This window comes from Eupeodes corollae, chromosome 3 (assembly GCF_945859685.1).
Source record: "Eupeodes corollae chromosome 3, idEupCoro1.1, whole genome shotgun sequence".
In the NCBI taxonomy this organism is placed as follows: Eukaryota; Metazoa; Arthropoda; class Insecta; order Diptera; family Syrphidae; genus Eupeodes; species Eupeodes corollae.
The window spans coordinates 75,123,476-75,147,970 of record NC_079149.1 but is presented as its reverse complement, the minus strand read 5'-3'; the positions used below and the strand labels follow the sequence as shown (position 1 = coordinate 75,147,970).

The 24,495-nt window shown below is 36.0% G+C and overlaps 1 protein-coding gene across 1 annotated transcript in view; it reads left to right on the top strand.

The window, feature by feature from the left end:
• The window catches only part of LOC129952594 (membrane-associated guanylate kinase, WW and PDZ domain-containing protein 2), a 116,832-nt gene extending 96,914 nt beyond the window's left edge, over positions 1 to 19,918 (top strand). The window contains exon 7 of the mRNA XM_056065266.1: positions 19,284 to 19,918. Coding sequence (XP_055921241.1) covers positions 19,284 to 19,564 — 281 coding nt within the window. The 3' untranslated portion in view covers positions 19,565 to 19,918. The remainder of the gene's footprint in view (positions 1 to 19,283) is intronic.
• Positions 19,919 to 24,495: the final 4,577 nt, after the last annotated feature.

Here is a 24,495-nt window from a genome sequence, read left to right as displayed (position 1 = left end):
AGTACGTCTCTGTTCTCTTCGGTTATTTGGAGATTCAGACTGGGAAGGTCATTGTCGTTCTTTTTCCTGAATCTGACCGAATCTTGTGGTCCCAGTACTTGTTAATTGATAACCTGTAGTTTTCCTTAATCAACAGATTGACATTTTTTATTGACGACTTCAGTGTCCTAACCTCCAAGTCGTGTGGGTCTGTAAGTCGTCTGTACAAGTTTTTGAGTCTTGTCAGTAAGCCACTCTTGCGCCTTCGCAGTGCGTCAATAGTCGCGATTCTGTATGCGTCCATTTGGTCCCGTTCTTTGTACTTTAGTATTGTCCGTTCCATCGTTCGTTTTATTGTTTCATCCATCTGTTGTAAGTGTTGGTCAATTTCTGTATTTGTCAGGTTTCTGTTGTTTGGTGGGGCTATGTCACTCGAACGAAGTTCTCTCGCTAAGGCGTTGGTGAAACGAGGCCAACGCATCTTACTGTAATTGTAAGAGTGCGTTGCAACGTATTCTTCCAATTCCACGCGTTCGTTCGGAATCTGCATTACAGTAGGCAGTCCGCAGTGATCACTGTCGTACTCGACTGTCTGTAATCAGTTTCGAGGGTGATTACCCACTTTGTCTGTAACTGTCAGTTTGGTGTCGTACAGCAAAAGATCCAGAAAGGAGCCACTTCTTGGATACGATGGCTTTTCAGTAGCCAGCAGGTCGACGCCATATTTAACGCTGTAAAGATTCATCAAATTAAAAAGATGGTTACCTCTGGGATTATTATGTTGATTTCCCCAATCTTCATGTTTTGCTATCAAATCACCGGCCAAGATGAAATAGTTTTCTTCCAAGCTCAGTTTAAGTTCCCTAAAAACAATCTCGAGTTCTGAAGCAAAGTAAGTGACCTGCGGAGCTCCAGCCGCATAAGCCGCAATCATATACATCCGCTTCCCTTGAGAGAGGGAGAGGAGCGACACCGACCCCACTCAAGGGGGCGGTGTCGCTCTCTTCTTACGATATTGTAATTTTTATGAGTCAATTTGTGTTTGTGGTTTAGCTTAGTTTCGCTAGCCATAAACACATCGGGACTGTAGTCTTTCAACAATTGGAACAATTGGCTCATCGTTCAATCCTTATCAGTGAATTTACATTCAAAGCTAGGACTTTAAGGCGCGTCTCCGGCAGCGCGCCCATTATGGTCTAAATTGCGCCAGGCCAGGCAACAAAGAGTAGAGATGATCTACACTTTTGCCTTGCTCCTTTATCTGACTTTGTAGCCCTGATAGTTGACCTTGAATGCTCAACAACAAGGCTACAATGTCAGGCTGCACCTCTGGTGCCTTAGGTACAGGGGCCTTTGGGGCAACCGTTGGTGGAGCCTGTCTCGTGTTCCCATTCCCTGACACCATTTGGGATCCACGAATTGTTGTGTTGGAGCCTGTCGAACTGTTCGACTTTTTTCGGCTTTTTGACTGGCCTGTTTTTGCTTCATTTGTTGGATTCGATTCTCTTCACACTCTCAAAACTGCTTTGGGGCGATAATGTTACGAGGAACATTGGCAGCCTATAACCCCCTTGTCTGGACTTCACCGTAGTGAAAGGCTTAAATCGAGATCGTCACTGGCTTTTTGGCGGAGCTCAGCTAAGAGCTCCTCCGGTTCCGTGCAGGAACTTATGCCCTTCAGAAGGACCGTCTTAAATTTCTCACATTTAGGTGTGTAGCTGAAGAACTCAGCTGTGGCCTCTTTTAGCAACCCTTTTACTAACTTGTATTCGGCCAGTGAGAAGCACTGGACCTAATAATTCTTTTCTTTTTCGCTTAAGAGTTTAATTAAAAATTTGGCCTTTGTGGCCGACTTACATACCTGTCTTATGTCGTCCAGGTCAACTCTATGGGTTCTTATTGGTGGTATTTTTTCTTTCTTGGCCTGTGGTTGTTTCTGGTGTTGCTGCTGCTGTTTCTGCTGCTGTTGTTGAGGTTGCTGCTGTTGATGTTGCTGCTTCTGCTTCTGCTGCTCCTGCTGCCTTGGTTGTAGCTGTTGCTTGGCCTTAGCCGAAGTCGATGGGCCCTCCGACATTGGGCCTGTCACTGCTGATGGCCTCTTTTTATTTTGCTCCTCTCCTGTGTTTTTGGGAGCGGGCTTGGGTTGTGGCTGGTTTTGCTGCTGTGGTTGTTGTTGCTGTTGTTTTTGCTGCTATTGTACTTGCTGCTGTAGTTTTTGGGCTGCCTCTTGTTTTCGGCACGCCTCTTGTTTCAGCTTTAGCTGACTGAGGAGGGGCGCAATTTCCTCCTTGAGCTTACTGAGGCTTTGCTCGAACTGGCTGATTGCTGCCTGTTTGTCTTGCAGGGCCTGCACCCGTTCTCTTTCATTTTGGAGGTCCGCCGCTACCTCCAAAGCCTTGTTTTTCTGCGGGACTGGCTCTGGCTCCGATAGGATTAAAACCTTATTCGGAGACCTAAAGAGCCCCTCTCCACCTTCTGACATATATTCAGTTTTCTCAGACTCGGTGTAGTCTGAAAATTCACTCTCCGTGGTGATACCTTCCCTCTTCTCCATTTTTTTTGTTGGCCTGCCGTTTAGCCGAATTGGTTCTCTTGACCTTATTTGGGCTTTGTTTAGTCAGCTTTCTTTTGTAGGTCTTTGACGTTGAATGGCCAGATGCCTGACCTGATGTTGTTGCAGTTGTTTGCAGTACCGCTGCTGGCACCGCAACATCACCCGATGTGTTGGCAAAGGTATCTTTCGATACCCCTGCTCTTTTCTCCTTCATCATTTGCCTTTTTTCCCAGTTTATAAAATTGGCAATTTCCCGATTATGAAAAAAAGCTTCCAAATTTTTTGCTAACTCGCTCTGGGACTCGAACCCACGACCCCTGGACTTGTCTGCGGACGCCACTTTTTTTCAAATTCATTTTTATTAATTCAATCTTAAACCTATCTTAAAGCTAGACAAAAATTCATAAAACTAGCTTATTATCCAAAACTTACAACTAACCTAATGGTCCCATACGGACACTCTAAGTTAAACTATAACACTAACTACTAATGCCTTTCGGCCCTAAGATCTATTTTACTTCAATTTATATTTTATTTATTTCTGTATTTATTAGAAAATTTTGAAAAAAAAACTAATATCAAGATCCTTTTTTACTTAAAAACTACTTAAAATAAGGTTCTTAATATAAAACTTAAAACTAACTTAAACTTCCTATAAGCTACTTAAAACTAGAACAACCACAGCAGCAAATCTGACTATCTAACATTTTTGTTTTTCATATTTTGTTGTCTTTTTTTTTGTTGTTTTTTTTTTTATTCCATGTTTTTTTTTAATGTTTTTTTTTTTTAATTTTTTTTTTTTGTATTTATTGTATTTTTTTTTTTTTATTCTTTTTGTGCCACCATGCCTATTCTACTTAAAACTAAACCCTGAAACTATAAAACAAGTATGTAAGCCGGCCAAGGCTTAAAACCCCATCACGAGTACCCAATATCAAGTGCCGATTGAAGCCACCAAAACTGGTTCTCCTGCTTCACCCTATTAGTTCGGTCCCGTTTGGACACAGCCCTACTGAACCGAAGGAGCTCTGCTCCGCCTTGTGCCATGACGTCCCGATTGTACAGGAGTCGCCTGTACACGGTTCTTCGTCTGACGTGGTAGATTAACGGAACTGCCAATCTATCCTGTATCAGACCGCATTTGTCTAAAAAGAGGAATGCCTCTGGTGGAATGAAGCCGCTCAAGCGTGCACTTTCAAAATACTCGTCGTTCGGATAGAACGCCCCCAAAATTAAATTGTTGGTCGAAGACATAGCTCTTGCAATGTGACCTCGAACGAGTTTTATCACGAAATTGTCAATTCTGTTGATTCGAGCCCCGTTGTATAGGACCTCGTTGGAATAGTAATGCACATAAGAAGATTCGGCTGTTCGATATAAGCCGGTTCCACTAGGCTACCGATCTGTTATATAATACAGTGGCAACTAGCCAACTTTAGTTTTAATAAAACTATTGAACTTATTTAACTTTGAAATAAATATAATCACTAGCACTTCTTCACTGTTTGGAAGTCAAAGAACGACTGAGAGCTCTTTCCTATGGATGCTGTCATATGCGGTTTTAAAATCGATAAATAGATGTTGGATATCGACTTGAAGTTCCTAGGTTTTTTCCAAGATCTGCCGTAGTGTGAATATTTGGTCGACAGTGGACTTTACTGGTCTGAAGCCACACTGATAAGGACCTATCAGGTTGTTGACAAACGTCTTCAGACGTTCACATATTACGGCAGAGAGGATCGTATATGCAATGTTAAGGAGACTGATGCCTCTGTAGTTGGCGAAATTTGGGGGGTCTCCTTTCTTATGTATCGGGCACACTATGCTGAGATTCCACTCATCGGGCATGCTTTCGGCCGACCATATTTTGCAGATGAGTTGGTGCATGCTCCCAAACAAGTCATCGCCTGCTGCTTTAAATAGTTCGGCGACGATACCATCAGCTCTAGCAGCTTTGTTTGACTTCAGTTTAGATAAAGCTTCGTCGAGGTCGGGTAGGCAGGATTGTTGATCTGCGTCGCCTAGGTTGAGTGGTTCTATCTCCCTTACAGCGGAATTCGGTTCGTCATCGCCGTTATATGATTTGGAGAAGTGGTCTTCATATTCTCAACATAGACTGCGGTTCTACTACGATGTTCCCTTGATCGTCTTTACAGGCTTCGGTTCGTGGCTGGTACCCTTGGGAGGTTTTTTTTACATTTTGGTAAAATTTACGAACCTCATTCCTGTTGTGACATCCATCAATCTCCTCGATCGCGTGCTTCTCATGCTCTCTTTATTTTTCATCTAAGAAACCGGTGTGTTTCTCTCTCCTCTTCTGCTCGTAGAGCTCGCGAGCAGCTCTGGTCCTTCTGTGCAGCGCCATTTTGTATTCCTCCTGTTTCGCTGCGTGCGCTTGCCGGCATTCGTCATGAAACCAGGGGTTTCGCTGTTGTGGCCGTGTGAAACCTAGCACTTCAGAGTTGGCATCTCTGATGGCTGCAAGGCAATGTTGCCACTGGTTTTCAATGCTTAATGCAGGCACCATAGAATTCATTAAGATGTTACTAGATACTCGATCGGAAAAGGACATTTCTCTTTCGATTGTAGCCGTCTAACGTCGAAACTTCTCACAGTACTTCCTTGTTTTGGCTTGGACCGGGATATCCGTAGCCGTACCTTGGCTACAACGAGGTAGTGGTCCGAGTCAATGTTGGCCCCTCGGAAAGTTCGGACATCCTGTATACTGGAGAAGTGTAGTGCGTCGATCGCAATGTGGTCAATCTGGTTGACAGTTGATTGATCAGATTTCCATGTCCCCTTGTGGATATTGAGATGCGTGAACTGCGTACTAGCTACCAGAACGTCTCGCCCCGCAGCGAAATCGAGCAGCCTGAACCCGTTGTCGGAGGTAGTGTCGTGCAGGCTGTATCTCCCGATTATGCCACCAAAGATGTCTTCTCTTCCTAGCCAGGGCACTGCTCATATGTCTTGTCCAAGAGCTCGAAGAATATGTCTTTGGTGTCTTCATCTTTCTCCTCTGTTGGGGCATGCGCGCATATTAGGCTTATGTTGGCGAATTTAGCCTTGATGCGGATTGTCGTGATGCGCTCGCTCACACTGTTGAAATTCAAGACTTTTTGCCTGAGCCTAGTTCCAACAACAAATCCACACACAAATAGACGCTGTCTTTGTTCTCGGTAGCAGTCGCCGTAGTAGATATCGCAGTCTTTTAGTTTGCGTTTGCCCGGTCCATCCCATCGCACTTCTTGGATGGCTGTAATATCTGCCTTGCAGCAGTTTAGGGCTTCCGCTAATTGTTCGGCTGCACGTGGTCTGTTAAGGGACCTAACATTCCACGTACAGATCCGAAGTTCGTCGTCCTTATTTCGTTTGCTTAGCTTGTTGGTGCTTCGCAACTAAGGTTTTTTTTTACGTGGTCAGGAAGTTACCCCGATGGCCAACCCCCAACTTGGAGGGCCAGTTCCTTAGTATAACTCCAACGGTTAGCCGGATAAACCGCTCCTTATAGGCCTGGGCTCCGAATAAGTCGTAGAAGCTCTATAAGGTGTTCACTAATTAGTTCAACCTTACTGGAACTGTAGACGCCACCGTTGATTCCATCTCAAGAATTCGTCCGCTGCTGTGTAGATAAGGAGAGGTGAGGAGAGTGGAAACACCCCTTCCCCCACTCTCGTTTGCAGCCCCCAACAACTTTCTACTAAGGTTAGAACCCAATCTCCAGTTAAGGTACTAGGCAACCGATTGTTCAACACGGGATCGATTGCATATTATTTGCCTTTATGTGATCTCGAATCAGTCGTCATAAAATCGGCGACATCAATTCCCAAATCAGGTACACTCTATAAGAAATCCGCATGGTATGATCGTGAATGCGAAAAACTTAGAAAAAAGTGTTTAGCCTTGCTTAACTTGTTAAGAAAAAATGAATCTCAGTCGATTAGAATAGATTATTTGGAATCAAATAAGCACTATAAACGGACTGTAAAAATAAAAAAGCGAGCTAATGAAGAAAAATTGGCATGTGAACTAAGTCAAAGGAAGGATGCAAAAGAATTGTGGTCTTTAACTAGAAAACTGTCTGGTAACTACCAATCAAAAGAACAAGTTTCGATTCCCTTGGAAAGCTTACGACTCCATTTTGAATCTCTATTATACCAAACGGATCAAACTACGTGGAGTTTTGCACAACCCAACATTGTGGACGATCTTTTAGATAAAGAAATTAGATTTGAAGGAGTCGAATTGGTACTTTATTCCTTAAGAGATGGCAAAGCATCAGGACCTGACGGCATACCGGCCGAATTCTACAAATATAGCTCCCAAACTTTCAAAGAGAACTTCGCAAAAGCACTCGACATCATATTTAACTTTGGAACACTACCTGATCAGTTTTATGAGTCCTTGATATTAGCAATATACAAAAAAGGTGACAGCTCAAATCCAGCCAATTATGGGGGGATCAGTTCAACTCGGCGCTAAAAGCTTATACAACATTATTATACAAAAGACTCGAAGAGTGGGTTTCCGTGAAAGACAAACTCAGCGAGTTTCAAGCTGGCTTCCGCTCTGGTTACTCTTCTATCGATAACATTTTCATCTTAACTTCAATAGCGAAAATAAAAAAAGACCATAATATAAAGCTCTATACTTTCTTTGTCGATTTTAGAGCTGCATTTGGCATGATAAATCGAAATGCAATGTTCTACAAGCTGTACAATTTAGGAATATCTACAAAATTCGCACGACCATTAATAAAACTTTTTTTTGCGAGTACCCGTAGCATGATGGTTAGTGCGTTGGACTGTCATGCATGGGGTCTTGGGTTCAATCCCTGCCTGTGCCACCTTAATTTAAAAAAATTTTCGTGGGTACTGCCTCTTGCGAGGAATTGACAAATCCTTCAAGAGTAATTCTTGTCATGAAAAAGTGCTTTCTCAAACTAGCCGTTCGGATTCGGCCTAAAATTGTAGGTCCCTTCCATTCCTGACAACAGTACTCGCACACAGGAATGGTTGAGAGTTGTAAGTCACTAGGTCCTGGTTCACAACGGACTGTTGCGCCACCCCATTTGATTTGATTTTGATTAATAAAACTTTATCAGCAAACAACAGCAAATATAAGCAATAGTGGAGACAGATCAGAAAGACTGATTGCAAACCGAGGTGTCAAACAAGGCTGCAACCTCAGCCCCTTACTGTTCGCACTCTTTCTCGATGACCTTACATGTGGGGTTGGTATTGACAACACAAAGGTAAAGGTTATCATGTACGCGGATGACATAGTCATTCTTGCCGAATCACCATCTTCATTGCAACCGATGATAAACAAGCTCTATCAGTATTTCTTAATATGGGGCCTGGAGGTAAATGTGGAAAAATCAAAGGTTATGATTTTCCAAAAAGGGTCTGGAAGAATTGCAAGCGGTGAAAATGGAAAAAATGGCGAACGTAAGCTAGAAGTAGTAAAAAAATATACCTATCTCGGAATGAAATTATGGTTCAATTTAAAAATGGAAAACCACCTAAAAAATAAAGTAGATAAGGCGAAATCAGCAATATGCCAGAATTGGAAAAAAAATTTCAGCAACAATTTAATAACTATCAGCTCCAAATATAGTGTATTTAATGCTGCAGCCAAATTTTCAGCAAAAATTTAATAACTACCAGCTCCAAATATAGTGTATTTAATGCTACAGCCAAATTTATTATGTTTTATGGTGCACAAGTTTGGGGGATAGAACGACAGGAGGAAACTGAAAGCCTGCTTCGGTTCTTTCTAAAGAAAATCTTTTACCTTCCATTAAACACGCCAAAATATATGTATCACCTGGAGTCGGGGTGGCCAACAATGTTTATTTCTGCTCTTAAAATACATGCAGATTATTTATTAAGGGTGATAAATATGGACGAATCAAGACTTCCGAAGATGATTCTTAAGTATGCACTGAAAAAGAAAACTCTCTTCGTCAAAAATTGGGTGAAACTTGCCGGAAACTGTGGAATAACGATTAACTTGTCAGAAGCTATGAGTTAGCTTTTTATGAAATAATCCAACTGACTGATGAAAATGAAAGATATGCCTTTATCGAAAAAGCTCACAGTTCAACAGAGCGAAAGTATTATTCATTATTCAATTACCTTCTTAATGAAAATAACTACTTTAAAAGCTGTTTCTCGTGCTACAACATAGGGACCATCTTCAAAATTAGAGGCGAACTCATCAAATTAAACTTTACTCCACATCAAACGGCGGTGAACTGTAGTTTATGTAATCTGCAAGAGAGGGAAGACATCCTTCATTTTATTGGAGTTTGTCCCGCGCTTAAAGAAATAAGGCGTCACTACTTTGGTAAAAAGTAGTTTACATCGATTAAGTAAAGATTTATCTAAGTGGTTTCGACTGGCAGCTTCTATTCAACTATTATAGTAAGGCCTATGCTTATAGAACAAGGATAATCACCGAAAGTTTTCAATTAGCTATGCAATAATGCATGTTTAAGCTTTACTTAAAATTTTAATTTTTGTTTTAACTAAACTAAAAGTCATTCCGTTTTAACTAAACTCAAAGTCCACGGAAATTGTTTTAAAAATTGTAATATTACAAATATTTGGCAAAATTTATCAGTTAAAAATAAAATTAATGTTTAAAAATTATAAACGAATTATTATCACATAATATTGTATACTACAGACACACGACAAACTTTGTCATGTCTTAATCTATTCATGTTCACTACTCAATACAATGTATAAAAATTTGTTTTTCATAAATAAAATTTACTTATCTCTATCTATCTCTATCTGTTCAACTCGGGGAGGTGAGAGTAGGAGTTGATAGACAGAGGTAGTCTTTGAGAAAAACCTGTGGACGCTTGTATCCTCTTGAATGCACATGTCTACCATTTGAACATCGGTATCTCCTCTACTTTTATAAAGAAGTGTTCTTTCAATTATTCTATTCTTCTGGAGTAGTTGGAAGCAGCATTTGTTCAGCCAAAAAAGGCCAATCTTCTTTCCCCTCAAATTATCGACATCAAATCATTACAAATCAAATCTTATCATTTCACAGACATTTGATAAAGTCTGCTCTTATCTAAAATGCGTGAATTGGTATCAAAAACCCTTCTTCTATAGATTGGAAATTTTATTTTGAACTGTCAAATACAAATTGTTTTTGAGGAATTTGAGTCTGAAACTCACAATATAAATGCTGGTGTGCCCCAGCGCTCAGTTTTTCCTCCAAACTTCTTTCATGGTTTGAAAGACGAAAGCACTTTTAGGTTTTCATATTCGTTTTCAGAATCACGTCCCTTCTTCTCAAATATATTATAGAACTGGACAACGTGGAATAAGAAACCTTGAGGAATTTAATGCTTCGAAAATCCAATGATTTGTTGTATCGTTAAACCGAGATAAACCTCCTTCCCAGTATCTTTGAGTGGCTTTTGTATCAATAAAACTGAACATCTCAATGTTCTTGGTATGTGCTTTACCAACCACCTCTTGTGGAAATCTCACATACCCGATGCCGCCAGACGATGCAAAAATGTTTCTCACTTTCTTATCTGAACTTAAGTATAATTCGTGGAATAAGAAACCTTGAGGAATTTAATGCTTCGAAAATCCAATGATTTGTTGTATCGTTAAACCGAGATAAACCCCCTTCCCAGTATCTTTGAGTGGCTTTTGTATCAATAAAACTGAACATCTCAATGTTCTTGGTATGTGCTTTACCAACCACCTCTTGTGGAAATCTCACATACCCGATGCCGCCAGACGATGCAAAAATGTTTCTCACTTTCTTATCTGAACTTAAGTATAATTCTCATATCTGGACTTGTGCTCCGGTAACTTCCTTTAGGCTCTTGAATAGTATTTGAAGAAGAGCTTTTAAAATTACAGGTAACACATAAGTATTATCCCTGTAAGTATTGTAAGTGTCGAAAACACTATTTTGACTAAGTGTTTGGTTGCTTTTTTAGGTGTGATCTTTTATTAAGAAACGAATATGATCTGCTCAACATTTATTTGAATGCAGATTACTTAGATAGGTATGTCAGGATGTTGCTAACTTGACAGAGTAAACCTTACTAATCTGTGTTTGGCACTGTATTCTGTTGAGTTTTATCTACACAATTACATTAATAGACAAAAATTAATGTATGTATATAATTTCTTGACACTTTAATTGCTTTTGCAATTCAGTCGAAAACCAATTTATACCAATTTAAAAATTTGTATTTCTTATATAAACAAATACAAATTTAATGAATAAAATGTATTTGAAGTCAATACCTTCTATTGTTCCCGAATCGAACAACATTTTTTACCAAATTCGCGTACTATTGTTTGTAGATTTTAGATATATAGATATATAGTTGATTTTTATTGATTTAGTGCCTGTTTGCACGAGCGCAAAAAAGAATTAATTCACTAAAGAGAACGGATGATTTTTAAAAAGAAGGAAAGGGATGGAAAAAAATGCCAAGTTTTGTCTTTTTCCTCATTTTCAGATATGAGTTTTGCTTTTAAAATCATGTTTCGTTCTCCTTTTGTCAGACATTTTCATTTCTATTTGCGGGGGAGTAGAATGTATACAACAAATTTCCTTTTGCAATTAATTTTTTTTTCTGTGTGTATCCGCAAAAGTAATTCTTTATTGCGCCAGGCACTTAAAGATTAATTTTACAATAATTATTACATAAATATTTATATCACAAAAACCATAATAGCAAAGCATTTGCCGTCGGCCAGATTGACATCTTAAATAAATTATATTACTGTTATTAACAACAGAGAAAAAAAACAAGTGAGTAGCAAATTTGAAACGTCAGAAGTCTTCATGCAAAATTCTGGATTTATGTTCATATATCGTAACTCAACCTTGCAATAGTTCTACGGCTTGGAGACATCCATCTCATTTGGCGTACTAAGAACTTGTTCCTCTGATAAAAAGTCACTTCCAAGAATATTTTTTGTAGTTTCTCTTAAAATTCCGACGAAATGTATGATGTTCTCTCTTTCTGCTAAATTGCAAATAATACACTCGTTATAAATCGGGTCTCTACGATATGAAGTTCAGGTTGAGTAGTTCGCTTCTTCACTTGACCAACGTAGCAATGACGTTTACATTATTTGAATCATGTAAGTAGTTCCTTCCTGTGAGATTATGATTAAGTCTGTAAGTTGTTCTGAACAAGTACCCAACTGCTGCATATTCTGTATACACTTTTCTTCTTCTTCTAGTTAATAAGAGCTTAACTGTGCGATAAATCTTCCGCATTTAAATTAAAATTTAAATTGCACCCCTCTGCGAGACTCTACCACTCACTGCATCAGGGATTTTTGTCTTCTATAGCTTTTATTTCTATTTTTCTAACCAGTCGGTATTCGAGCATACTGAAAACGTGCAGAAGATAATCCGCCTCCATCTTCAGGATTTTTATGAATAGAGATAATAGCCCGGTTTCCAGCATAATCACGTAGTTTGACGTATTTTTGGCAGACGAAATATTCTCTTCACATAATGTATTCAGAGTTTATTCACTGGGTGAAACTTTTTGCAACAAAATCAACACCACCTAGAAGGTAATCTAAAAAGTCATCTATGAAGAGCGAAAACAAGATGGGACTCAATGTGCACCCCTGTATTACTCCCGAGGTGTTTGTGAACCAATCAGAAAGCTCAGCTCCGTTCCTCACTGCAGGCTCTGTTCCTCTATACAGCTCTTCAAGAACGCGTCCAAACTTCAGAGACAAGGCAAGACCAAATAGCTGTAGAATAAAGCACCTTGGTCGAATACTGCTTTAAAATCAATAAAAAATGCATACAATTTTCTTCCCTGCTTAATAAAGCTTTCAGCTAGTCTTCTGACAATAAAAATGTTATCTATTTTAGAGTATAGCTGTGTCTAGAAGATTATAGCATTTCGAAGTTCATTTAAGGAAATATGCTCCTCAAATACTCCAATAAAAAGTATTAGCAGACGTTCTTTTTCCATTACCGTTCCGTATTAATAGAACTCAACAGGAGTAGCATTTGCACCAGCCGCTTTTCTATCTGTAAGAGATCCTCGAAAATAAATTTTCAAGAAGTGGAATTAACTCCACTTATGGAAGATTAATTTCCGTATCTATGATTTATCTTTTCTTATGCAAAGGATTTCTTACGAGCTTTTTGACATTCTTCATCAAACCAAGGCTCCTTCTAAATTAGCTCTTTTTTTCACTGCCCTGTTGTTGAGGGTAAGATTACTTTAAAATTTGCTTTAACATGGGAAGTCTACATTTTGGTGTGATTAAAGTTTCGATTCAAGTTGTTGTCTATTCTTCTTCTTGAGGTATTCCAGTTGAGTCTAGGAAGTAATCGCGTGTTACGGGTTTCTTCATTTGGTTGTAGATGCCATTGGAAGGTAACAACGACTGGAAAATGATCTGAGAATGTGAATTCTTTGCTCTCAAAATCTTTTACAAAAGGCACCTTCACCTCAAATTGCATAATTTACGACTGATGCTCTTGGCCTTTTTTTACTTAAAATATTTGTTTTTATATTACTTTAGTACTAAACACTACAATTTATACTCCCAACGCACGCCCCCACTGTACCTTTTCAGGTGCGCTGTATTACCGTGGTTGTTGACTAATTGTAGATTTTATTCTTTTATGAAAAAAACTTGCTGTTGATTTTTTATAAAAAAATTACTGAATATTGAAAACAATATTTTCTGTGAGACAAAGTTAGTTTGAAGCCAATATTATTAATTTTTGGAAAGATATTTGAGTCGAAAGTAAATTTTTATCAAGTTTTAGTATTGTTTTTAGGTCTTTATTTTTTGTAAGAAAACTATCAATTCGATTTTTTTCAAAATTTTACGAATATTGAAAACGATATTTCTTATGAGACAAAAATAGTTTGAAGGCATAATCTCCAAGTTTTGAAAAGATATTTATTCGAAAATCAATTTTTACTGACTTTTATTAATTTTTTTAGATTTTTATTTTTTGTTAAAAAAACTCTTAATTCAATTTTTTTCAAAATTGTATCGAATGTTGAAAACAATATTTAAAAAAAATTAAGTTGAAGCCAATACCTCAAATTTCTGAAAAGATATTTGAGTCAAAAATCAATTTGTACGAACAGCGCCCGTATTTTTTTATGTTAAAATTTTTGTATAATATTTGGTCAGAGTGTTGTAGATAGGTTCTAGAACCTAAAAAAATTTTTTTTTTAATATATGCTCACCCATTTTGTATTAAATGCCCGATGCCATATGGCATCGGTGGCATTCCACTTATCTGCTATCTATAGATTTTCGCTAAAAACGGAAAATAAATATTTAACAAAAAATCAAATTGTGTTACAATAAATCAAACAAAGTTTATTTTCAAAAGAATTTACATTTTGGAATGAAAAATTAAGAAGCATTCGACACATAAACCAACTTTTCACTTCTTACACATTGTTCTGGTATAAGACTTGCAGTTTGGAGCAGCACATCTCTTCCTTTTTTTGTCTGGTGTGGAAATAATCCAATGGTCATAACGATCAAATCTTATATCATCCAAGGCCCTGGCCGATGAAATAAACCTTCCAGAAGGTCCGGGATTTTTTCGTGACACAGCATACCTTGTCAGACACGTTTCGACGATAGCACGTCTAAAATTCAGTTGCGTTATTTTGTTTGTTTTTTTTTTTTGAAAGAATCCAAGAATTTGGAATGACTGCATCGATCATCCAAGAAAAAATCCCATACCACCATTTCTTGTTTCTGATGTTGATGCGATATACATTTATATTTTGATCCATTCGATCTGTTCCTCCCATTCCTTTGTTGTAGCGGTGTATCATTGAAGGCATTTGAACCGTAATGTTTTTTTTCAATTCCGGAGAGTAACGTTTTACAGGGACTGTTGGATTCACTCCAAATTTTGTAGATCCGGCCGTAACAACACCATTGTCTCTCCAACGAACATACAAAATCTCATCGTTTTGTTCCATTGCACTGGCGATGCTACCTCTTGGCTGCTTTTCAAACTCAGATCTACTAGGAAGGGTAAGTTGTGAAGTTTTCTTATGCGAAATAAGCTGCTGTTTTTTTCTTATTTTTAGTGAGCTTAGAATTTACTTTTTTTTCTGCAAAACTTTTCCCGGATGATGATTTGTATATTCTGTTTTCTCAAAAATTTCCAGTAGCAGAGTAATTGTGTGCTCTCAAATAACAAAAAAGGCTTGGCCCGCAAAACAAGTTGTCAAGAAAAATGTTGAAAGAAAGATCGCGGACACTGTTTGGCAATTCTGTGAGCATCTTCGTCAGAGGTGCGGCTGCTTTTCCAAACAAAGATGCATGTATTGGATCAACCTTCTGTAATTTTCCTTGATAGATTTCAAAATTTACCAGGTACCCGTCGGGAGAATTCACACACCAGGCTTTGAATCCGAATCTGATTGGCTTACCTCTGATGAATTGCTTCATTGGATGCCTGCCAAAATACACTTTTTTTTGACGGTGTTGATTAGTGTACGCAGCTTCCAAACCTTGTCGGAAGAATCAAAATCCGCATCATTGTCAGCACAGTGTATATATTTCAAAATGGATAAAAATCTATTTCGGCGCATAGCGTTGCTGACCATTTCATTATACATGTCAGACTTCTGATCCCAATAATGACGACAGGAAGGCAGAACATTATAGCCACTTAGAATTAAAATTCCAACAAAACATTTGAGTTCTTCGACTGTTATGGGAGCAACATCAGTTACATTTTTTTGACACATCGGTGAGAACACAAGGCTCAGGAGGTTCGATATAAATATCAACAGGAGCATTGCTCTCAGGTGCATCCGAAAATAAGATATCCAGTGCATCCTGCAACGAAAATCCAGGTCTGCAAAGATTTATTGGAATAATACCTATAAATTCTCATACAAAACATGCAAAATAATAGCACATCCATATTGGCCCAGTGATGCCATACGGCATCACTCATAAATGTGGTCTTCCCCACGACACAAAAACCAATATACTCGATGTTTCTATCTTGTATTAGGTGAAATAATATATTTAGATAATAAAATAATGAAAAAATATACCGTAGATGCAAGTTTTGGTTACTTACGCAAGCGATTTTCGCAGAGACTCTAGATCCACACATTGTTCCATTTTTAAAATTAGCTTACACTTCACTGAATCACTTTCGAACTATAAATGTTGAAAATAACACTTCTTACATACTCACCTGATAAGAAAATAACGGAATTAGATCAACCGGGTCAAAAGAATTGGAAAAAATAACGGATATATTTCGGTTTCTTTTGCGATGCCATTTGGCATCGCAGGGCTTTAATGGGTTAATGCTTTTTTTAGGATTCTATTTTTTGTTAAAAAACTGCTAATTCGATTTGTATCAAAATTTTATCGAATGTTGAAAACAATATATCTTATAAGACAAAATTAGTTTGAAGTCATAATCTTTAGCAAAGCTTTTTTTAGGTTTTTTTTATAAAAAAAACTATCAATTCCATTCTCCAAATTTTACCAGATGACAAAAACGTTATTCTTCGTTGCACAAAATTATTTTTAGTATATAATCAATTTTTGTTCGGTAGATATTCAAAGTGACATTTTTAGTTTATTTGATTAAAAAAAAACCGTTAACTGGTTTTTTCCAAAAGTATACTAGTTTGGTATCACGTTACAATAAATAACTTAAAATTTAATTTAAGACTCTAGCGTTATTAGTTCGTGAGATATATTAGGTTAACCAAAATGTTCAACTTTTTTAAATTGCTATGTGTTAGAAAACCAGCAACTCAATTTTTATAAGAGTCCTTTCTGCATTATTATCTGTATAACAAAATTTATTTGAAGTCCATATCTCTACTGGTTCTTAAGCTATTGACGAAGAAGAAAACTTCGCGAACGTAGAAGTAAGAACGTACGTACACACGCACACACAAACATTTCTCTAAAAATCTTTTAATTCGACAAATCGCACAGATTACATAACTTCCTATGGGAAGTTAAAAATGAAAATGCATCATAATATAATTTAATATAAAATTAAAAATTTGAAGGAGATATGTGTAAAAATAATGTAGGCAAACTAGTCGGGGTTTTTTGTAATGAAAGTGATTTAAAAAAATGAACTTTTCATATGGTTGTACATTTTTTAAATTATATTATTTCAATGAAAAAAAAAATTGAATTATTTAAGCCTTCATATTATATATTTCAATATGTTAATGTTATATTTTTTAAATTAGTTCTCGGTTGTTGGCATCGGAATTGCAATAATTGAGCTCGTAGTGGTCAGGTGAAATGACTTTAGGATGTTTTGATTGCAAGGACTAGTGCTACAAGAAATTCTTATTTTAATCATAATACAATTTCAGTACATCAACAAAGTTTTATATTTTTTTTTGACAACTTTAAAATATCTTTTCATTTTAAAAGCAAACAAATCAAGTTTGATTATATTTCAAACTCATTTCCGATACTATTTTCAAATCGTACAAAGTATGAAAGAAGAATCGGATGTCAGTTATACCAACTTGTTTTGAAATGTTGTTTGACAGTTTTAAAAACAATAATAAACATAAAATTTTTGTACAAGAATTATTATTAAAAAATTGGGCACCGTTGGAATTTGGTTTAATTTGCAAGAAAATGAATAGCGGTACGAGAAAAATGAACGCAGAAGAATAATAGATAATTCTTTAGGATTAATTTTTTGCCGAGTGATGTTTTCACTTTAACTTCCACTTCTTTCACTTTCAATTTGTTTTGCAATGTCCGCAGCCAGAGTCATACATAGATTTCACTATTTTGGATATGTCTTGCATCACTGTTATTAATGACAACCGCGAAGCTACAAATCCCTGGCATTCCCTCGACGGCTGTTGAAAGGTCAAGCAATTAAGCCACTTTATTTCCCACCAGTGCCCAATAAATTTAATTTGTTTGTTCTCAACTTGGCCTTGGTGCTGTGTTTGAAATCCGACCACACCTGAAAATAAATCGTGAATTAATAAGGGGGTTGTTAAATTTAGTGTACATTCTTACTTTTTTCCATCCTTTGATATCACGTTGTGGTGGACCTTCGGGTGATTTAAAATATCTTTTGGAAAGGTCCCGATTATTTGACATGAATTCTATCATGATTTCAAATTGGGCCTGGTTGGCTCGCAAACACATTTGATGTAGAGTGATTATTTTCAATTTTGACTTGTTTTGAATTCTACTTTCGAGTTACGTAGTTCTTAAAGCTTCGGTTCCCATCGATCACCGAAATCAAGCATCAGTGAGCGTGATTAGTAGAAAGATGGGGGACCGTCTCGAAACCTACCGCGTGCTGTTGCCTTGTGTTCTTTCTCTTCTGTTCTTCTGTTTTGTATTAATGTCTTGTGTTGTTATCACCTTACATAGCCTTGTTGCTCAAGGTGCTGTGTTCTCTACTCTGCACATTTATGTGTAGTAGTGTGAAATGTAATGTAATGTTATGTATTACACACAATGTAAAAAGGTTAAACTAGAATATATTAGATAAAAAGGAATCCCACTTCACTTCATACTCAATCGAACTTTAATTCTTTTGTATTTTTTATGAACATTTCGAGACTACATACAAGATTGATAAGGAGGAAAAAGAAGTAGGTTCAGTCTATTTGTTGGTAGAATTGAAGTGGGTAGAAACAGAGACCTGAAAATATTGGTAATGGTGCGAACTAGGAAGTAGATTTTAATGTTCTTACTTCAATTGGAGTAAAGTTGTACTGCATCTTGCGAGGAATTGACAAATCCTCCAAAAGTAATTCTCGTCATGAAAAGTGCTTTCTCAAATTAGCCTTCGGATTCGGATTAAAACTGTAGGTCCCCTCCATCCCTGACAACAGTACACGTACACATGAATGGTTAAGAGTTTTAAGCAAAAACAATATATGAAGATATATATCCTTCGTACTTATAATCCTTCAGAACCCATTTGTTAACATTGTTGTATTTGAAATGCCGACGAAAAGAAGTGAATTTCAACGAACAAATTTGGATTGTTTTCACGCATACATAAAATTAACTACTAAATTTTTAGGTGAAACTGTCACAATTGTGATCGCAAATGTCACACATACTTCAATGACTTTATGAATTAGCTGTTCGCTTTAGCTTGTTGGCATTAGATTTTGTTGGTTGAAGTCAACTACAAAGTAATCAATCCGATACTGTTCTATTAGTGACTATGCAAGTATATAAAATAAGAAACATTTGTGTTTTGAGAACTTCAAAGATTTAATTTTATTGTTAAATAAAATAAAATAAAATGTAAGATATAATATGAGTGATTTATATTTGTATTCAAATACTGAACGATTTATGTTGGCGGGGAAATTTAAACTCATTTTGTAGTTGCATTTATCAATAACCAATCAGAATGCCTTGACTGCGTTACCGCTATTTTAGTGAATGCCGAAGTTAGCGTTCTAGGAGACCTATCAACTAGAGCTCTAGTCATTTTACTATTTTGTTTTGCATGTTGACGTTATATACTGCAATTTACTTTCGAGTCGAATTTATCAACCTTAGCACGACAGATACCACACGAAATTCCTCTACATTCTCTTTCACGATGAGAATTGAAATGTTGATATAAATAAATTGTGAAAAATTATTTTTTTTAAATGTACTGTTTTTTCTAATATTTATTTGTTTAAAATAAAAATAATCGTTTTTCAAAATAATATTTTTTTTTATAGGAAAGTTAATTCCGGGAAGCCCTGCTGACCGTTGTGGAGACTTAAAAGTTGGCGATCGAATTGTTGCAGTCAATAAAATAGATATAGCAGGTATGAGCCACGGTGATGTCGTTAATCTCATTAAAGAATCAGGCTTGCATGTTCGACTCACAATTGGATCACCAAAAGAAGATAACCCCATACTTAGTCCATCACAATCATCACCCGTGTTGACACAACTTAAGGGTGATACTCCAACATATTTTGACAGAACCCACATAAGTCAATACCCACAATTATGACTCTGAGATTTAAGAATTCGGTTATATAAAAGCTTCCTACTAGAAGGATTTTAGTAAAAGCAACGTACTTGTGGTTCAATCAATAATTGTAACAGCAAGTGCGTTTGAATTGTAATTTTGTAAATATAACAAAAAAAACACATCAACAACGTCGATAAAGCTTGGTTCTTTTTCTAAAGACTGATTGGAAAAGAACTAAGAGTATATACAAGTATTTTATGGCGATTTAAAAGATAACTATGTATTTGTGTACATTTGAAATAAATTTAAGTTTAAACTGTATCAATTAAAGCTTTTACTCAAGCATTGAATTCTTGTTCATAATGTACTTACTCAGATTGGTCTAAAAATAGGTCGTATTGAAAAATAGCATTTTAATGATAATAATAAAAATGTTAAAAATAATGAAATGATAAAATATAGAAAAAAGTTTATTTAAATAAATTAAAATAATATTAATGTAGGTATGCACAACAAATTTGTAACTTTGCTACTTGAAATGTTTATCGATTAAAATAAATTAATAAAAAGAGAATTCATTGTTATTATTAACTATTTATTTCAGAAGATTCATAAATATAACGAACATAAGCACGCGGTCATTTATTAAAAAGAAAAGCTTGCAGGTGTTCTTTTATGAATAGTTGGTAGAGCTCCAATTTTAATTTAAAAAAAACATCAATTTTCGATTGCCATGAACAGTTTTGGTTTTCGTTTTGTTAAATCTTACAATTTAAAAATGTGAAAATCTGCATCATCTGAAGTTTTATCTCTTGTTTCAATAGAACTTAGAGTTCTCATATTATTATAGTGGTTTTCATTTTTTTTTCAAATGAACTCAACATCTGCACCAACTTTCTCCTTTTATTTACTTTTAGCTTTTGTGTAATCGATAATTAATCCTGATAGTGAAACAGCTTTGCACTTCGACATTTAAGTATAAACAATTCTTCAACTTAAAATTTGAACTCACACTACGGACCTGTTGACATGCGCATAACATTTCTACTACACCTCCATTTTTTCATGCGTTCATACAAGTTAACGTGTGTATTGCCACACGAAATAAAAAACACCATTTAGGTTCGTGGTTGACTTTTTAGTGCCAATTTTATTTTATTCACCTGTATTTATCCATTTATAAATTGCTTATGCTACAAAAATCATACAATTTGTTTTAAAGTAATTCTTAGAAATACAAACAGTAATATACAATTTAATAAAAGTTATTATTTTGGTTATGCTACAAAAACTATGCAAAAAGAAATAATAATATAAAATTCAGTACAAACTATTCTTGGAATTTAATTATTTAATATTTATTTGAATTTGGGTTGTTGCTGATTTATGGGAATGGATTATTGTGGGAAAAGTAGAATGGGAAACGAAAAAGAGGTTCAATACTTGTTATGGGAAAAGGGAATTGGGTGTCGTGTTAACTCCCCCTTTCTTAAGTATCTGCGTGTCGCAGATTATTTTTTAATTTTGTACTGATTCTAGTGTTGAAATTTGGGTAAAAATTGAATTGAGTGAGTCTTAATTGAGTTTTACTGGATTAAATTGAAGAATAATGAGTTTTTTATTATGTTTTGCTTGTCGTCTTATGAAACTAAACTAAACTTAGTTAATAACTATACTGATAAAAAGAATTGTTAAATCTGACCCTAAGAATAATCCAGTGTTTGAATACGAAAGTTTCTCTACATTATCTAAATGTAGCTTATGCAAATATTGAAGATCGATTCTTATTTGAGCTTCCGTAAGGTTATCTTGAAGCAGTGGAGGAATTATGTGGTATACTTTATTTTCCCTATTTGTATATTTAATATTATTTACTTCTATAGATTCGTTAAAGAAATTGATTATAAAAGAAATGTTGCCAATATAATTAGTAAGAAATAGTGTACTTTCATTAATTAATTCTATTACTGGTCTATTTTCAAAGCTAACATCGCATTTTGCCTGTTCACCATAAAAAAGTTTTAGTGCACAATCGTCTGAAGCTAATTTTTGAAGTTAAGGTCTACTGCAAAAGTGCAAAGCGTGGTTTCTTCAATTTCTCTGCATTTTACTGTTATACCATATTTAAAGTGTTGTGAAATGAATAGATTTAAAAAGCTTAAATGTACCTTTTTATTATTTTTTACTGTTTGTCTAACAATAATGTTATTAAAAATTGTATCTTCAGTTTGAGGCAAGCAAATAACGTAAAGCAGGATAGAATTTTTAACATGCATCATAGGTTCAGCATATTCTATAGCCTGACGTTCATTTTTAAATGGAAGTGTCTCTATTTTCGAAAGAATATCTGCAATTTCGACTTTGTTGAATAAATTCGAATTTACAAGAACTATTTCTCCTAGTTCATCTTTTAAAAGGCCAAGTTTGTTATAGATAATTTGTTCGTATTTCTCTGTATGATTCACATTAATTTTGTCAATTATTTTATAATATTTATCAATAAGAGCATCAGTTACTTCACTTAAATATTGATTTAAGTGGTACTGCCAATTGCTGTTGTTGGTTAGTTTGTTATTTTGAGAAACAATAGTATCCCAATCCGTTGCATCTGGATTACCAGCCTGCCATTTCCAAGCGGATCCAATCCAGTTTATTGATCGATTTCTTCTTTTCGTACTTTGGAATTGTTCTAAAAACATTTCTATCTTCGATTGTTGGAGTTCTAGCTGTGGTAAGTATGCGCTTGTTTGGGGTACGTAATGTTTTATGTCCATTCTGATGTCACTTACGATTTCTTCATAAGCTGTTAAATTTATAAGATGAATGATTTTAGAACACCATTTATGATTCTTCTATTTCCCTGCTTAATTGCTACTAATGGACTCTGATATTCATAAATGTTTACAAGAGCGTCCGCACACAGCAAGGAGTTTAATCTGTAACAGAAGGTTATATTTGTAAATTCGTTTACCGTTGGTTGTTGTTATAGTAACTTTATTATCTAACCCTACTGTTTCTTTTTGAAACATAGGTTTGTCTTTTCCCATTATTTGTTTATCTTTCTTGAAAAAAATTTCACCAGAATTATAGTTTTTAGGTGGTGATCTTTTCTTATTACATCCCCTTAATTGTTTTGCTTGGTTGCGTTTGATCTCATGTTTAAGATCTGATTTGACGATATCTTTGAAATGTAATAAACGCTTTTTCGTGGGGGTGCCAAATAGACGATAATACCAAGAGCTTCTATGTAATTTAATACAAAGGGACTAATGAAACTGCTTTCATTATACGTTACTAAAATTCTTATGACGGAGTAAAAATGAATCATTTTAATTATTTTATCTCGGATGTGTAGAGCTGATTTGTTTTTGATACGGAAAAATTTTGTAAACTTGTAGAATTTATCCACCCAAGTAATAAATTTTTCTTCTTTGATTTCTATAATATCCATATGTAAAATTTCAGTGGGGTATGAAGGGATTGGAGTAAATCGAAGGTAAGGCTTTAGAGTGTGACGGTCATACTAATTTGAACGACAAACATCACAAGCATTTGAAATTACAGGTAGAAAAGAGCCCGTTAGATTACCCATCTTGGCGAGTTGAGAATGGGCGTTCAAAATAATGGTGAGGAGTGGAAGTTAGTGTTAGGGAAGAATAATAGGACGAGAATTCTTAACGAGTGCCATGATGCTCCGCTTTCAGGATACATGGGCGTTAAGAAAACTTTTGCTAGGATAGCAGAAAAATATTACTGGCCCAAAATGAGGAGTGATATTATGAGGTATGTTAGAAATTGTAAAATTTATCAAAGCGTGAAACCAGTGAACAAGAGCCAGCTGGTGTAATGATTGAACAAGTCAGTAATTCCCAACCGTGGGAAATGATTTGCGTGGACTTGGTGCGTCCATTACCAAAATCGTCGCGAATATTCGTATACATTTTAATGGTCGTCGATTAATTCACTAAATTCCCCTTGTTCTTCGCGTTACGGTCCGCAACGGCGAAAGCGGTATGTCGGGAGTTGGAAGAAAATGTGTTTCTTCTTTTCGCCATAATGAAGGGATAGCGATAGGGACCCAGATAAAACTAAAATTGATAGGCAGTTTGGAAACTGAGAAAGGACATAGCGAGAAAGTTGGAAGCAGCGAGAGAGAAAGCTGCTAAGACTTATAATTTACGTAGGAGGGACGCGCAATATCACACGGGTGATCTCGTTTGGTGTAGAAACTTCGCGCTGTCCGATGCAGCAAGTTATTTCTAGGCGAATTTGGCGACCAAATTTGTAGGACCTTTCAAGGTCAGCAAGAGGATGTCACCTTGGACATACCTCTTAATAGATGATCGCGGTAAGGAGCGAGGAACGTGGCATGTTAAGGATTTAAAACCGTTTGTTGATGTCTGAGTCAAGTCCCTTTTGTAGTAGTATTTTTTTTGGGTTTTCAGTGTCATTTTTGTTTAATTAATATGCCACACTAATGATTTTTTTTTCTTTTTTCTCTTTTAAATGTAATGATGGTAATCCTTTGTTATTGTTGTCTATCCCTGGCTGAGCCTAAAGAAATGGTTTGCTTTTCTTGAAAAGTAAACACATTTCTTGGGAGGTAAGGTGGGTGGGTAAATTTTACAGCAACAAAAACCAGCATTTCTATCTTTTCCCTGGTTGTGGCTGCAAAATATCGGCAAAGTTGAGAGCGATCATGGTCTCATCAGCCACAGGTGTACCTAGTCTTTATTTTGCAAAAGCAACAAAAGCAGGTGATCGAGATAGAGAACTAGTTCTTTCGACAAGGTCGAAAATGCCGGCGGATGAGCCGAAGAAGTATGAGGTCAGGCGGACCCTTACCTACACAGCAATAACAACAACATATCTATTTTAATTTCACATTTTTAATTCTTAACGTAGATTTAATAATTAACATCTAACCGTTTATGTAAAAAATGTTTTTTTTAAGTCGCTTAATTTCATGT